At 49.8% G+C, this 13,858-nt stretch overlaps 1 protein-coding gene across 1 annotated transcript; it reads right to left on the bottom strand.

Moving 5' to 3' along the window:
• Window positions 1–240: 240 nt before the first annotated feature.
• On the bottom strand, window positions 241–13,481 carry LOC308677425 (zinc finger protein 646-like). The gene is made up of 2 exons (XM_081343795.1): window positions 12,549–13,481; window positions 241–8,078 (listed from the first exon to the last, which is right to left on the bottom strand). Exon 2 carries the CDS (start codon window positions 7,950–7,952, stop codon window positions 3,096–3,098), a length of 4,857 nt encoding a protein of 1,618 aa, XP_081199921.1. The 5' UTR covers window positions 7,953–8,078; window positions 12,549–13,481; the 3' UTR covers window positions 241–3,095.
• Between the last annotated feature and the right edge of the window lie 377 nt (window positions 13,482–13,858).

The raw sequence follows: 13,858 nt of genomic DNA, 5'->3' as shown, positions 1-13,858 counted from the left end.
GATAGGGACTGTCATCCAGCCCATCCATTGACGGTATCAATTTGGGAAGGCTGGGGTTTGAGAGCATGTCAGCACAGCAAAATATGAAGGCTGGAAAAACGTCTCCTCCTTCCATTCTGCCTTTCTTCACCACCACCACCACCCTCCTTCCCAGCCAGGAGCTTTCACATCTAATGACATCCAATAACGCCTTGGATCGTATTTCGTGCCAGCATTTAAGGAGGAGGGGAAGCATTTGAAAACGTACGAAACTCAAAAATTTTATTTTCCTTTTGTGAGGTTTCTTGTCTTTTTCTTTCTTTCTTTCGCTGAACCAGAGCTCAAATGTCAGTTATCCAAAACAGCAGCATAAACATTCTGGCGTTGTTGGGCACCGTAAGGAATAAAACATTGAAGGCAGAAAAACAGATTTCAGCTGGCGAAATAAACCAACACGTGTCCCTCCCACACCCTATTAAAAATATTACCCGCCTATGTTAGAAATTCTATAAAACTTTTCATCACAAATGAAGAGTTCTGACCTACTTAAAAACATTTATTCTTCCACTGAACCAAATTCTACCTGAATGAGAACAAAATTGGGGGCTGGCCTCAGAGCAGTAGTGAAACGTTGTACCCGTGCCAACCCCAAACAGAAGAAGATAGCCTGGTGATGGTCAAGTTTCTAGTCCTCTTATTTATTTTTTCAAAATCCCACCCACCGCATCCTTGCATTCTAAAAGCTGCTCACTATAAACCACTTACAAATTCTAGAGATTATGAGGGTGACAGCTCTTCGATGCACCTCTGGCTGCTCCCTTGGAGAACAGGGAAAACATCTGGGATGCTTCGTTTCAAAGCATCTCAATTCTGGCTGGTCTTTTAAAACAACCTCAGGTTGTTTGGAAAACAATCCCACCCAAGTTGATTCCCTTCTCTGTTTTCTGAGCTGTAGAGAAAGTCCTCCCCCCCCTTGCGGGGTGGGTGGGTGGGTGAGTTTAGAATCCTTTCTCTGCAATCTGATCTGCATCCAGATCAACACTAAGCCCTAAAAGGATCCAAGTACTGGGGGGGGGGGGGGAAACAGAATTAGATTTTTCTCTGGACAACTGAAAGAAAGGAAATCTACGCTTCCTGCTCTGTCGTCTTCCCAGTGTTGGACCACCAGGCCTATGATCCTGAGCCACCTTGCTACTGATTAGCATTGTTAAGTCTTGCCTGTTGAGAACTGAAATGGGGAGAAATAAAGGGCACTGCTTCACATTGTGCAGGATTAGGCTTAGTAACTATTCCTCAGGGGAATTCAGGTCCAGACTGAATGGGAGAATAAATATGCCTTTAACAGAAGGGTTTTTTTCTTATTAAAAAAAAACAACCCAACAACTAAGCATCAGGTGGAGGAAGGAGGCCTAATACAATCTGTGCCAAGCCCTGTGCAAATCTCATGAAGAACAAGATTAATTAGCTTTCCACATCAGCTAGGATCCCAATTATTAGGCTTATATTAATATTATTTACGTTGGGGGACACACACACACACACACACACACACACCCTGCATTTTGAACGCAAAGTGGCAATTGAAGAGAAATTAAAATTAAGTGCCTTCCATGCCATCTCAAAATAATGGCAGAATCAAAACCAATCTAGATGTGACAGGGCTCCGAAAGTTGAGCACTTTGAAAGGTTCCTTCAAATAAAAAGTACACCAGATGCTTCTCCCAACCTAACCCAATTTGGCTCAAAGAGAAATAAAGAATGTGAGATTTGAGTCTGGCCTTCAAAATCACCCTAAGGGAGAGTTTGGGTCATAAAATGACCTGTGTGCATCCTTTCCCCTACAGCTGGGCATCCCATGTCTTCTTTTAACAAGATGGACAGTTGGCTGTACCAGCCACAGAGATCCAAAGGGTGGTGAGGGTAGCTATAGCCAAGAGGCGTTCCCAGAGTTGGCTTCTTCCAGATGCTTTAAGATGGTAACACCCATCATTCTCAGCCAAAATGGTGATAGGGATGGTGGGCTAACCCATTTGGAGGAGGTCAAGGGGGGGGGAATCAAAAGGGGGGCTAAGAAAATGGAATCGTCCTCCAGAGAGAGAGGCCTGTAAGAAGTCCAATTAATTTCGGAAGGTGATGGAAGGATGGTTTTTCTTGATGACTCACTCACAAAAATCCCAAAATAATTTTTCCTCAGGATCTATCCTGATAAATCACAGCCAGCAGAGGTTCTGCCAAGAAGAGCCAGTTTTACCCACATAAACCTAAAACTTTCAGTCAAGTTTCTTTAGCAAGCATTCCACATAAAACCCTAGTACCTTTGAAAGCGATCAAAACCTATGTCTTGCGAACGGTTGTTAATGTTTCCTTGCATACCAAGGAAACGGGTACATTTTTTTGAGTGAAGGAGGTAGAATTTTTTTTTTTTTTAAAAAAAAGATTACTCCACACCAAGGGTTATTGTCTTCTTCTTTAAGTCTTTGTTCGGGAACAAAAGTGAGACCCACCCCCAGTATTCTTGTTTTTCCCTATGAGACAGTACTTTTGCCATTAAAAAAAAACAAAACAACCCAGCAATTTAAATACTATATGCAGCTTAAACATGGAGTTAGCTACTCATCGGACTTCCCAAAAGGATAGAAAACAGCTCAAAAATGCAAATAGCAGAATGTCGATCCACAATCCTCTGAAGTCTCGAGGGTGCTAAAAGTCAGTTCCCCAAAGAGGATCCGGGACAGAAAAAGATAGGACATATTTCCAAGAGACACCAGAGAGATGTGTTATGCTATGTGCTCAACGTAACATTCAGTTATAGGAGAAAACCCCAACCCCGTCCCACATCGTCTGCTCTCTTCCATGCTATCCCAGCTTGATTTTTTTTAAACTATCTTCTGAAGGGAAAAAAAAAGCTGGGTAATCATGGATCCGATTTTCCTTGCCTTTTCTCCCCTCGATGTGGCCCAGGGCTCCTATCTATGACCAAGTTTAACCTTTCCCTTTTTTTCAACGTGCGGACAATTGTTCCCGTGAAGCCAGCTTCCCACCCAACCCGTTTCCCTGTAATTGGATCTCCCTGCCATACAATCCTTGGCGCACCTTCCCACGTGGGCTAACAACCCTCAATTCCCTTCCCCCGTGATACTGCCCTGGGGAGCACGGTGCCCATCAACCTTGCTGTGCAACAACTGGTGCTGCTGGAAGGTAAGATGGTGGAAGAACGTCTTCGAGCAGACGGAGCAGGAGAAGGTCTCGTCTTCCTTAGACCTGCCGTGGACCTTGGTGTGGGCGGTCAACCGCTTGGCCGTCCGGAAGGTCTTGCCACAATGGGGGCATCGGTGGCGTCTCTTGTCCGTGTGGATGTGAAGGTGGTTCTTGAGTGCCAGGAGGTTGTAGAAGTCCCTCTGGCATGTGGGGCAGTGGTAGAGGCCTGTCGCATGGGCCTTCTTGTGATTAAGCAGACTACCAGGATGACGGTATGTTCGCTCACAGCTGTGACACTTGTAAGGCAGGTCCTCCAGCAACTTGCCTTTAGGACTATCCCCTCTTTCCTCAGCTTGATGCCTTCTTAGGTGCTGCATCAGATCCCTGGAGGCCCGGTAAGCTTTGCCACAATCTGAGCACTCCAAGCGTTTCTTTGTACGCGCACGGCTGCGGTTCTTTTGGGAAGCGCGGTTGCGAAAGCGTTTGGGGCGCAGCTGGCTCTGCAAAGTCCCAACAGGTGCCTCTCCGGGGCTGTTCCCCTGCTCCCTTTCGGGATCTGCTTTAGTTCTTTCGGGCTCTTGCCCTGGCGTGACCTGGCTGCAAGGATGAGGCCGGCGCTGGTGTCTCTGCAGTTGCCGCTGCCACTTGAAGGCCTTGCCGCATTCGGGACACTGGTGGCGTTTCACCTCGTAGTGGATGCGCTGGTGGTTCTTCAGGGACATGAGGTTGGGGTAAGCCTTGCTGCACAAGGCACAGGCAAAGTGCCCCACCTTGTGGCTCTTCTGGTGGTTGAGCAAGCTGCCTGCATGGCGGTACGAGCGCCCGCACTGCCCGCAACTGTACGGACGCTCTTCGGGATCCGGCCGCTGCTTAGCAGTGGCCGGAAGGAGTGGGAAAGTCTCTGCCTTGCCAGCTCGCCTGGTCCGAAGGGGCCTCTGGACAGTGTGGAAAGCGGGCTCCGGCCTCCTGTCCCGGTGCACACGCTGGTGGCTGACCAGTTGCTTTTGGAGCCGAAACGCCTTGGGGCACTCGGCACATCGGTAGCGTTTGGTTTCAAAGTGGGTGCGGTTGTGGTTTTTGAGGGCCATGAGGTTGTAGAACTGCTTCTGGCAAATGCTGCAGTGGAAGAGGCCTGTCTTGTGGGTCTGTTTGTGGTTGATAAGGCTGCCGGCGTGCTTGTAGCTACGTCCGCAAACATCGCACTGGAAGGGGCGTTCCGAGAGAGAGTCCTCCTCTTCTGCCTGAGGACCCTTCTCCTCTCCTGCTCCTTCTTCCTCTACCGTCTCCATTTCCTGTACTGCTGGGTGGGCCTCCTCCTGCTCATTCCCCTCTCCAGGAACACCACATTCCCGAGCTTCTCTGCTCTCCGGCAGGCTTGTGCTCAACTCTTCTCCTTGTCCCACTCTTTCTTTTGCTACAGGAGAGGCGAGGAAAGAATTACTTGGAGGAGCCTCTCCTTTTGGGGAACCGCCACAAGGCTCCTCCTTCAGCCTCTCGTAAGGGCAAGGCAGCCCTCTTTCTGCAGCAGGGACCGGTTGCCGGAGTTGGGCGATGCTGCCGTTCATCTTGCACCTTGGATGGTTTCGAAGGTGATTCCGGTAGGCAGACAGGTTACGGTACTGCCGGCAACAGACACTGCACTGGTAATCTCCAATTAGGTGGATCTTTTTGTGATTGACTAAGCTGCCACCATGCCGGTAGGTCTTGCCACACTGACCACAGGCGTAAGGCCGGCTGTCCAGCAAGTCATCGGCAAGAGGAAGTGCTTCCACCAAAGGTGGGGGTGGAGGGGGCGGGTCATCCTCCATGCGCGGAGCTCGCCGGAGCTGGATGGAGGTATCAGCCAAGGCTGCAGCTTTCTCTTCCAGATGCCCATTGCTGTGCTCTTCCAAGCTGGCCATATCGTCAAATGTCTGTCCACAATAACCGCAGATGTGGGAGAGGAGCTGGTCCTCCTCTGAATCCCCTGCACCGTCCAGCTGCTCTTCGGTTTCCCTTTCCAGCACATCCTGACTGTCGCTCTGGCCTTCGCCGTCCTCGTGCAAGAAGCTGTGGTGATGCTGAAGGCTCTCTTCGCTGGGGAAGATCATGCCGCAGAGGCTGCAGAGGTACGGCTTCTCCTCAGAGTGGCCTTCGCCCACCGGGTTTTCCTGGCCGGGTGCTGTGGCCTTGGCGTGCCCGTGGAAGTGGTGTTTTAGAGCAAGGAGAGTGGGATACTCTTTAGGGCAGAGAGAACATTGGTAGATGCCAGCTTGATGGGTCTGTCTGTGGTCAATCAGGTTCTCAGCCTGGTCAAAGCCCAGCCCACACTGCTCACAGAGATAGGGAAGAGCTTCAGGATCACCAGGCAACGGGGAAGACGCTCGTGACTGGGACTGCCAGCCATTGGCTAAGGCATCTTTTCCCAGAGTGCTGCAACTATCTCCCGGCTCTTCTGCCAAAGATAAAACCACAGGCATGGCAGCGCTACTTTCAGTTTCAGTCTCTTCGTTTGTGGTCACCAGCGTCTCGGACAGTCCTCTCCTGGGCCTCTGATGGCCACGCAAGTGGCTTTTAAGGGAGGCCACATTTTGGAAGTGTTTGCCGCAAAGTGAACAGCTGAAGTCCCCCGTCTGGTGTGTCTGCTTGTGATTGATGAGACTTCCCGAATGCCGGTACGATTTGCCGCACAGGTCGCACCCGTAGAGACGCTGGAGGGGGACAGGTGGGTCGGTTCCTTCTGCCATCCCCTCCAAGTGCTCCTCTCCACTGCTATGTTGCACGGCATGAGCCTGCAGGCCAGCCACGGTAGGAAAGGCCAACCCACACTGGTGACAAACGTGAGACATTTCCGAGGCCAGGAGGATGTCCTCGGCCACCGCTGTCCCATTCTCCAGGGCTTCCACATCCTGTTTAATAGTCTGAAGAAGATCGGCTTCCGGAGAGTGAAGGACGCCAAGCCGAGGCATTTCTGCCGTCTCAATGTCCTCCGTGCAGGGCAGATGGCGCAGCTGGTGAAGCTGGAATTCAGCCTCTTCCTCAAAACTCTCTCCGCAATTGCTGCAGGTCAAACCGTCCCCTAATTCTTTGCCCCGCATGCGGGCAGCCCGCAAATGCACACGGACGTGGTTGCGGAGTGCCATGAGATTGGAGTACTGCTTGGGGCAGATGGAACACTGGAAGATTCCGGTCTGGTGAGTGTGGCGATGGTTCACCAGGCTGCCCCGGTGGCGGTAACTCCGCCCGCAATCTTCACACCGGTAGGGCCGCTCTTCCTCTCCAAGAGTCCTTTCTTCCTCTTCCTTGGGACAGGCAGCTGGCCCCCTCCAGGCATCCAAGGGCTGGACTGGGCAGTCGTCAGGGCAGTCCTGCGCTTTCGGCAGGTCCAGGAACCCAGACGGGTGCTGGGAGGCCTCTTCTGGGGCCGAGGCGTTGAGCTTGGACCTGAGGTGGACCCGCAAATGATTCTTCAAGGCAGCCAAATTGTACAACTGTTTTGAGCAGACGGTACAACTGTATACTCCGATCTGGTGGCTCTTCTTGTGGTTAATGAGGCTCCCTGCGTGGCGGTATGTCCTCCCACAGTCCCCGCAGCGGAAGGGACGCTCCTCAAACATGGGAAAGCCTTCCTCGCTCTTCAGACGGGCTTCCCAAGCTTCGCTGGAGCTGGGTGCTGCTTGTAAAGGGCTGCTGCCTTCAGCCTCTTCTTCGTCCGCCTCCTCTGGGTAAAGGCAACTGTGTTCTTTCAGCTCCTCCTCGTTGGCGAAGGTCCCGCCGCAGCGGACGCAGAGCTCTCCATCCGGATTACAGCGTTCCCCACCACCAGCCTTGGAGGTATCTTTAAGGCTGCAGGGTGCCCTGTCCCCAAAATCTGTGCCCATGGGCGGTGGCTGATAGATGTCCAACTTTGCTGAAGTTTCTATGGAGTCCTCCTCCCAAACGTCGTGCTCCGAATCCTCCCAGGACTTGCTCTCCTCCTGGCTGTGGGCTTTCTGGTGGCTCAGCAGCTCCGAGGGCAACCGGAAGGCTTTGTGGCAAAACCGGCACTTGTAGGGCCGATATTCTGAGTGGAGACGGGCATGGCTTCGGAGGGCCATGAGGTTGGAGAACTCCTTGTAGCACATGGCACACTGATAGACCCCCAGTGTGTGGCTCTGCTTGTGATTGGTCAAGCTGCCGGCATGTTTGTAAGCCTTGTCACACTGGTTGCATTTGTAGCGGCGCTCGTCCTCCACGGCAGCCAGCAGCCCAGGCTCTTCCCCAGCCTCCTCGTGCCCCGGGAGCGGATCCTGCTTCTCCCGTTCCATCTTGATTGGAAACTCCTGCTGAGAAAAGTCAGCTGGCACCACCGACTCAGCAATGTACTTCTCCAGATTGGACAAGAGGCTCCCGCTGCTGCCTTCCATCCCAGAACGGGGGTCAACATCTGGAGAAGATGTGCCTTGGCCCCTTTGGAAGCTGTTATCGCTCCGGCCTTCTTCCTCCTGCTCCTGGTTGGCCTGAGCTGGGCAGTGGTGGCTGGGAAGCTGGGATGAAACGCGGAAGCTTCTGCCGCAGTCTGGGCATTTGTGACGCTTCTCTTCCGTATGAGTGCGCAGGTGACTCTTCAGAGACATGGGGTTGGAGAAGTCTTTGTGGCATAGCAGGCAGCGGAAAAGGCCAACCTCGTGGGTACGGCGGTGATTCACCAGGCTGCCAGCATGGCGGTAGCTCCGCGGGCACTGCTTGCATTTGTATGGCCGTTCCTCCTGATCCACAGTTGGCTCACTGCTCAGAGCAGCATCCCCCTCAGCCATCGCTCACGTCCAATGTCCTTCTTAATCCTGGCTCCCTTTAAAAAGGGAGCCACTGGCATTTGGAAGCACCCCTCGGTCTCATGCCACGGCTTCGGGTCCCCTCTTCTCGCCCAACCATTCCAAGACCTGCAGAGAGAAAGAGGGACAGCAATGAGGAGGAATCACCGTGATCAGAGTGAGCATTACCGGAACTAGAATGTGCAAGAAATGGTCAAATGCTACAGATCACATCTTTGCGTAGAGCGGCTTTTCTCAACTTTGGCAGCCTTAAGGCATGTGGGCTTCAACTCCCAGAATTCCCCAGTCAGCATGCTGGCTAGGGAATGCTGGGAATTGAAATCCACAAAAGTTAAAGTGGATTTATACCAGGTGTAAATTTACACCAGGTGTAGAGTCAAGACTGAGTTTTTCTTCTGTACAGAATTCCAGTTCAAGTTTCATGTCAAACCTTTGACTTAAAAAAAAAAGGTATATGGTATAATAGGAAGCCATACAACTGGTAATCACAGAACCTGGGCGTCTTATGAGTATCTTACAGTATTTAACAGAGACAGGAGACCTTTTACCCCATAAAGCAGGGGTCTTCAAACTTGGCCCTTTTATGACTTGAGGACTTCAACTCCTAGAATTCCTCAGCCAGCGTGTCTGGCTGAGGAATTTTGGCAGTTGAAGTCCACAAGTCATAAAAGGGCCAAGTTTGAAGACCCCTGCCATAAAGGATGCCTAATTTTCTGAGGGGAATTGGCAACAGGTGGACTGTCACTATATGTCACTTTATTCTGTCACTCTTTAGTTTTACTAATTGATTAAAGCTTTCTAGAGTAATGTTGCTCAACCTTGGCCACCTTAACATGTGTGGACTTCAATTCCCAGAATTTCTGAGTGAGCATGCTGGCTGGGGAATTCTGGGGGTTGAAGTCCACGCATCTTAAAAATGCCCATAGTTGAGAAACACTCTCTAGAGCTTGATGGGATAATTGTGGAGTTTCCCCCCACTTCTTTTGCTGTTCCATTTATTTCATATTTCCCATTTTTAACTCTAGTGTCTTTGTTACACAGGGTCATTTACACACACACACACACACACACACACACACACACAGACAATATTCAGCCAGCTGGCCATCTGTTACATCCCTTTAATTAAGAACAACTCTGCCAAATGCAGTAAATGTTAATTATGGAGAGGCAGTTTCTTAATTGGTTTTTTCCCCCATTTCTTCCTCCATTTATATATTTTTGCAACTTTACTACTGTTTAAAAATCCCTTCCTTTCAGTCCTCTCTTTTTTTCACAATCGGAAAAGTGTAAGCCACATTAGTAGCACCTGCAAGCTTGACTGTGTGTAAAAATGCAACCGTGGCGCTCATTCTTGCAGTTTCAAAGACAGCTTTAAAAACAGGGATGGAAGTTCACCAAAAGGAACCATGAAAAAGGGCCAAGAGAAAGAGATTTTTTTCCCCCTCTTGCTGCTCCATTAATAGGAAGCTGTGCCTTCAAGTCAGTCCTGGCTTCTGGTGAGTGCTTGGACCAGTCCCTGCAGTTTTCTTGGTAATGTTTTTCAGAGGTTTACTAGTTTCTTCCTAGATTTCAGAGGAGGTCACTGCATTGGCTTCATGTCCAACTCACAGTCTCCTGGTTTCTAGCTTCGGGGCCTAAAAGCACTACACCAGCTCACCTCAAGAGCTATACAGGTAGTCCTCAACTTACAACAGTTCAAAGTTACAACGCCACTGAAAAAAGTGACGTATGACCGTTTTTCACACTTAAAAGACTGTTGCCAGCACCCTCAGGGTCATGTGATCAAAATCCAGATGCTTGGCAACTGGTTCATATTTATGACAGTTGTAGTGTCCCGGGTCACGGGATCTGCTTTTGCGACCTTTTGATAAGCAAAATCAACGGGGAAACCAGATTCACTTAACAACCGTGTTACTAACTTAACAACTGCAGCGATTCGCTTAACAACTGGGGCAAGGAAGGTTGTTAAAAATGGGGGCAAAATTCACTTAGCAACAGAAATTTTGGGCTCAATTGTGATTGTAAGTCGAGGACTACCTTTAGTGTTGTGTTTGTTTGTTTTTTTAAATAGGGACAAAGCTTTTATTAGGGTAAGCACCAAAAAGCTCCCACCCTCCAAAGAAGGGGGAAAAAACCCAGTAAGATAGCAGGAAAAACATTGTGTCTAGCGGGACTAGTCCCCAATGGGATAATACTAAAATGCACAGGCTTTTGTGAACTGCATCCTAATCTCCCTGGACACTTTACAGCACACTTCCGAATGATTGTTTCGGAAAAACAGGATTCTAACAGCTCCTCCTATTCAGGAACTGCTGAACTCGCACAGAGGAAAAGGTTTCAGCTCATCTCCACACTCACAAAAATGGGTTTTTAACCCGTTACAATCATTAAGGGATAAGGTACTTGAAATCCATCGTGTCTGAAGTCGCATCTGCATAACCCACCCGTTTTTCTCTCTCTCTTCCCCATCCCAGTTTAAAAACTAAGCGTACCTACTCCAAGGGCAGCTCCTGAAAGCGCGTGCCTTTTAATAAAGGTTGGCTCGGCCGCAAAGGTGCTTTCAGACTTCTCATCTGGCGGCTCCGAAGTAATTTTTGGGGTCCCCATCAGTGGGAAAAGCCCAGGCTCCTGGCACGGATGGAGTGGCTGCCTCACTTTTCTTTGGCTAGCCACGCTAATCAGGATTGACTGAATACGGTCTACCCAACACAGTAAACCACAAACCAGTTTGCAAGCCGTAGTGGCTCAATCCATGCAATACGCTTAATATGTTGGAGCTGCAGGACTCTGCTCATGAATTTGGTACCGCAAGTAGTCCTTGACTTACGACCACGACTGAGCCCAAAATGCCTATTGCTGAGACAGCTAAGTGATTTTCTCCCCCCCCCCCCGTTTTATGACCTCTCTTTGCCATGGTTGTAAAGTGAATCACTGCAGTTAAGTTAGTAACACAGTTGTCAACGACTCTGGCTTCCCCACTGATTTTGTCAGAAGGTTGCAAAAGGGGATCACATGACCCTGGGACACTGCAACCGTCATAAATATGAACCAGTTGCCAAACGCCCGAATTTTGATCAGGTGACCGTGGGGATGCTGCAGGGGTCATATGTGTGAAAAACAATCGTAAGTTACTTTTTAAAGTGCCATTTTAACTTCAGATCGTCACTAAGTGAATTGTTGTAAGTCAAGAACTTCCTGCATTTTCGTATCTGGAGGGTACTTGTGTGAAGAAGATTGTTACATGTATGTGCTCTAATTTTTCCACCTCCCTCTTTTGCAATGTCTTCCCACAGAAACCAGCCAATAGCAAATCAGAAAAGGAGCCATTACAAACACTGCCAGTCACACAAAAAATAATAATAAAAAAATGGAATGAATGCCAGCTTCTTAGAAAAGGGTCATAGCAGGACACAAAAGGAAATGTTGTTATGTCCTGGTTGTAGACTTCCTGGAAATATCTGGCTGGTTGTGATAGGTATTAGAATATTGATTATTCACTCTTTGGTTCTTAATACACAATCGTATTACGAAAGAAGTGACCCAAAAATATAGCAATGGCTATTGCTCAGGGTATTTTGAGGTGGTGGTGGTGGGGGAGGGAAGCTCTTATAACATGCATCTTGTTAGCTTCCTTTATGCATTAATTTGATACGGTGGGAGACGTTTTATAACAAACACATGCAGTGTCAAGAATAAAAGCTGCTCTTAGAACAAATGTGCTAAGTAAACCACACTGGCTTTTTAAAACCTAAATTAGCAAGTTTCAGCTTCTGAGCTCTAAAACACAGGTAAGAAGAAGGGGCATAGTTAAGTAACAATAAATCAAGTGACCTCAAATTATGAAATCCTCAATTTGTGGATAGGGTGTGTTAGAACTGGTTTTTTGTTGCAGCGATGTAAAGTAACCTTTTCCAATTGGAGGCCTTGCAGCACAATGGACTATAATTCTCCTGTTCTCTAAGAACAGAAAGACTGACAATTGTGTTTTGAAAGGGAGAGGAAACTAACTTAGGTCCGAGACTATAAGCCAGAAATTTAGGAGTTTCTGAAGCAGAACAAAACACTAGTTTTATTAGACCTTAGGTAGGTCTAATAAACTAGATATCTTAGGTAGGTCTAATAAACTAGATATCTCAGTGCCCATAACAGAGTTTGATTTCACCAGATGTCATTCTTTTATTTTTTTGTTCTGCTCAATAACAGAAATTTCCTTGCGTGTCTGCCTTCTCCTGCCCAATTACTGTACTTTATTCTAATCTCAAGGCACAAGGAGAGATCCAGGAAAAAGGAAGAAGTACTTTAAACTAAATTTTTCCTCACCCAACAACAAAAGCATGGGTTTTATAATAAATAAGACTTATAGCGCACAAAAACTTTATATTACATTTTTTCGGAGCCAGGCTTTGCCCAATCTTTACTCTCCAGATGGTTGGGCCTGTAACCCCCCCATCATCCCTGAACCTCACCACGCAAACTGCAGTTAATGGGAACGGATGGCAACCAGACTGGAAGAACTATGCACTGAATACAAGCGAACGCGCGCACGCACCCATGCACGCACATACCTGACCTTACCTGTCCGATCATTCTGAGTTTACCAAACCAGCACAACGTTCATTCATCAGGAGCCACCGACACAAACGTCCTTCCTCCCAAAACAGGGAACGCGGCCAAGAGGCGGACATCTTAATGTACATTAAAACATGCACAAATCAGAAAAGAAGTTGGCGACGAGTGGGTGTGTAAGTTGATTTTTCCGTTCCGGGAGGGGGGGGGCTGAGTTCAAGCTACAGAGCAGGGGAACAACCAACCCCCCTGGCTTTCCCAAGAGCCAAGTCCTTCAAAGGCAACACTCTTCAAGATCGAGGGAGGCCTTCAGAGCCCCATCTTCATTCAGAGCAGGAGGTATCAAGGAAGAAGCCTCGGGCCCAGAGGCCGAAGAAGAACACGAGGAGACCCTGAGTGCTGAGAGAGAGAGAGAGGCGAGGAGCTGGACCGCCAACCGTAGACTCCAGTGCATTTCAGGACATCCCACCGGGAAGCATCCCGTTCAAGTAGGGCAACAGCAGCAGCAGCAGCAGCCCGCAGGTATTCCAGGCTTTCTAAGGCATCGGCGGGAGAGGCGGCGTTCGGGCGTCGAAGGAGGCCGCGATCAGCAGCGACGAGCGCCCCCCCCCCCCAAAAAAAACCCTGAGATTTCGGATCCCGGAGCGCGAGCGAGGCAACTCCCCGTCCACGGGCCCGCTTCCCGGGCGGCTCGAGGCGGACGGGCGGGAGGCTCACGGTCCACGCGGGATCCCGCCCTGAGGTAGAAAAGAGGCCCCGCGACGACGCACCATTTCCCGGGAAGAGAGCCGCCGAGCTCTTCGCCGAGCAACGGACGGAGCGGGCCGAGGGGAACCAAAGCCGGGCAAGGCCAAATCCTCCGGGCCGCTCGGACGTCCCGCCGCTCCCTGACGGGTCCCGCACGCCGGGCTGGGGGGCCCCCGCACCGCCTCTCGCCTGGAGACCCCGGGATTCCCTGGTCAGCGTCCCGGAGGAGAGGGCAACAACAAATACTTCCTTTTGTTGCTAGGAAACAGGAAATGTGCACCCCTTCAAGCGTTCCCCCCTGCCTGGTGAGACGGGAAGAGACTTCCGGCGCCGCCTTTTCTCTATGGCAGGCAAGGGGGTCCTTTCCAAAAGCTTCTCCCACCTCACCCCACCCCGTCTCCCGCCGCCGCCTCCTCCTCAAAATCGTAATTTTTTAAAAAAAATTTTTTTTTAAACGCGCGTTTCGGGTGAGTATCTTCAACTCTTCCGTTGTCGTCTCGGGAAGCCTATGAGGAAAACCTTCGCGGAGGAAGGAGGACTTAGCGTGTAGACCTGTTTGCTTAGAACGGAAG

The sequence above is a fragment of the Vipera berus genome (genome assembly GCF_964194415.1).
Source record: "Vipera berus genome assembly, chromosome: Z".
Taxonomy (NCBI): Eukaryota; Metazoa; Chordata; class Lepidosauria; order Squamata; family Viperidae; genus Vipera; species Vipera berus.
This window is presented reverse-complemented; position numbering and strand designations above follow the sequence as displayed.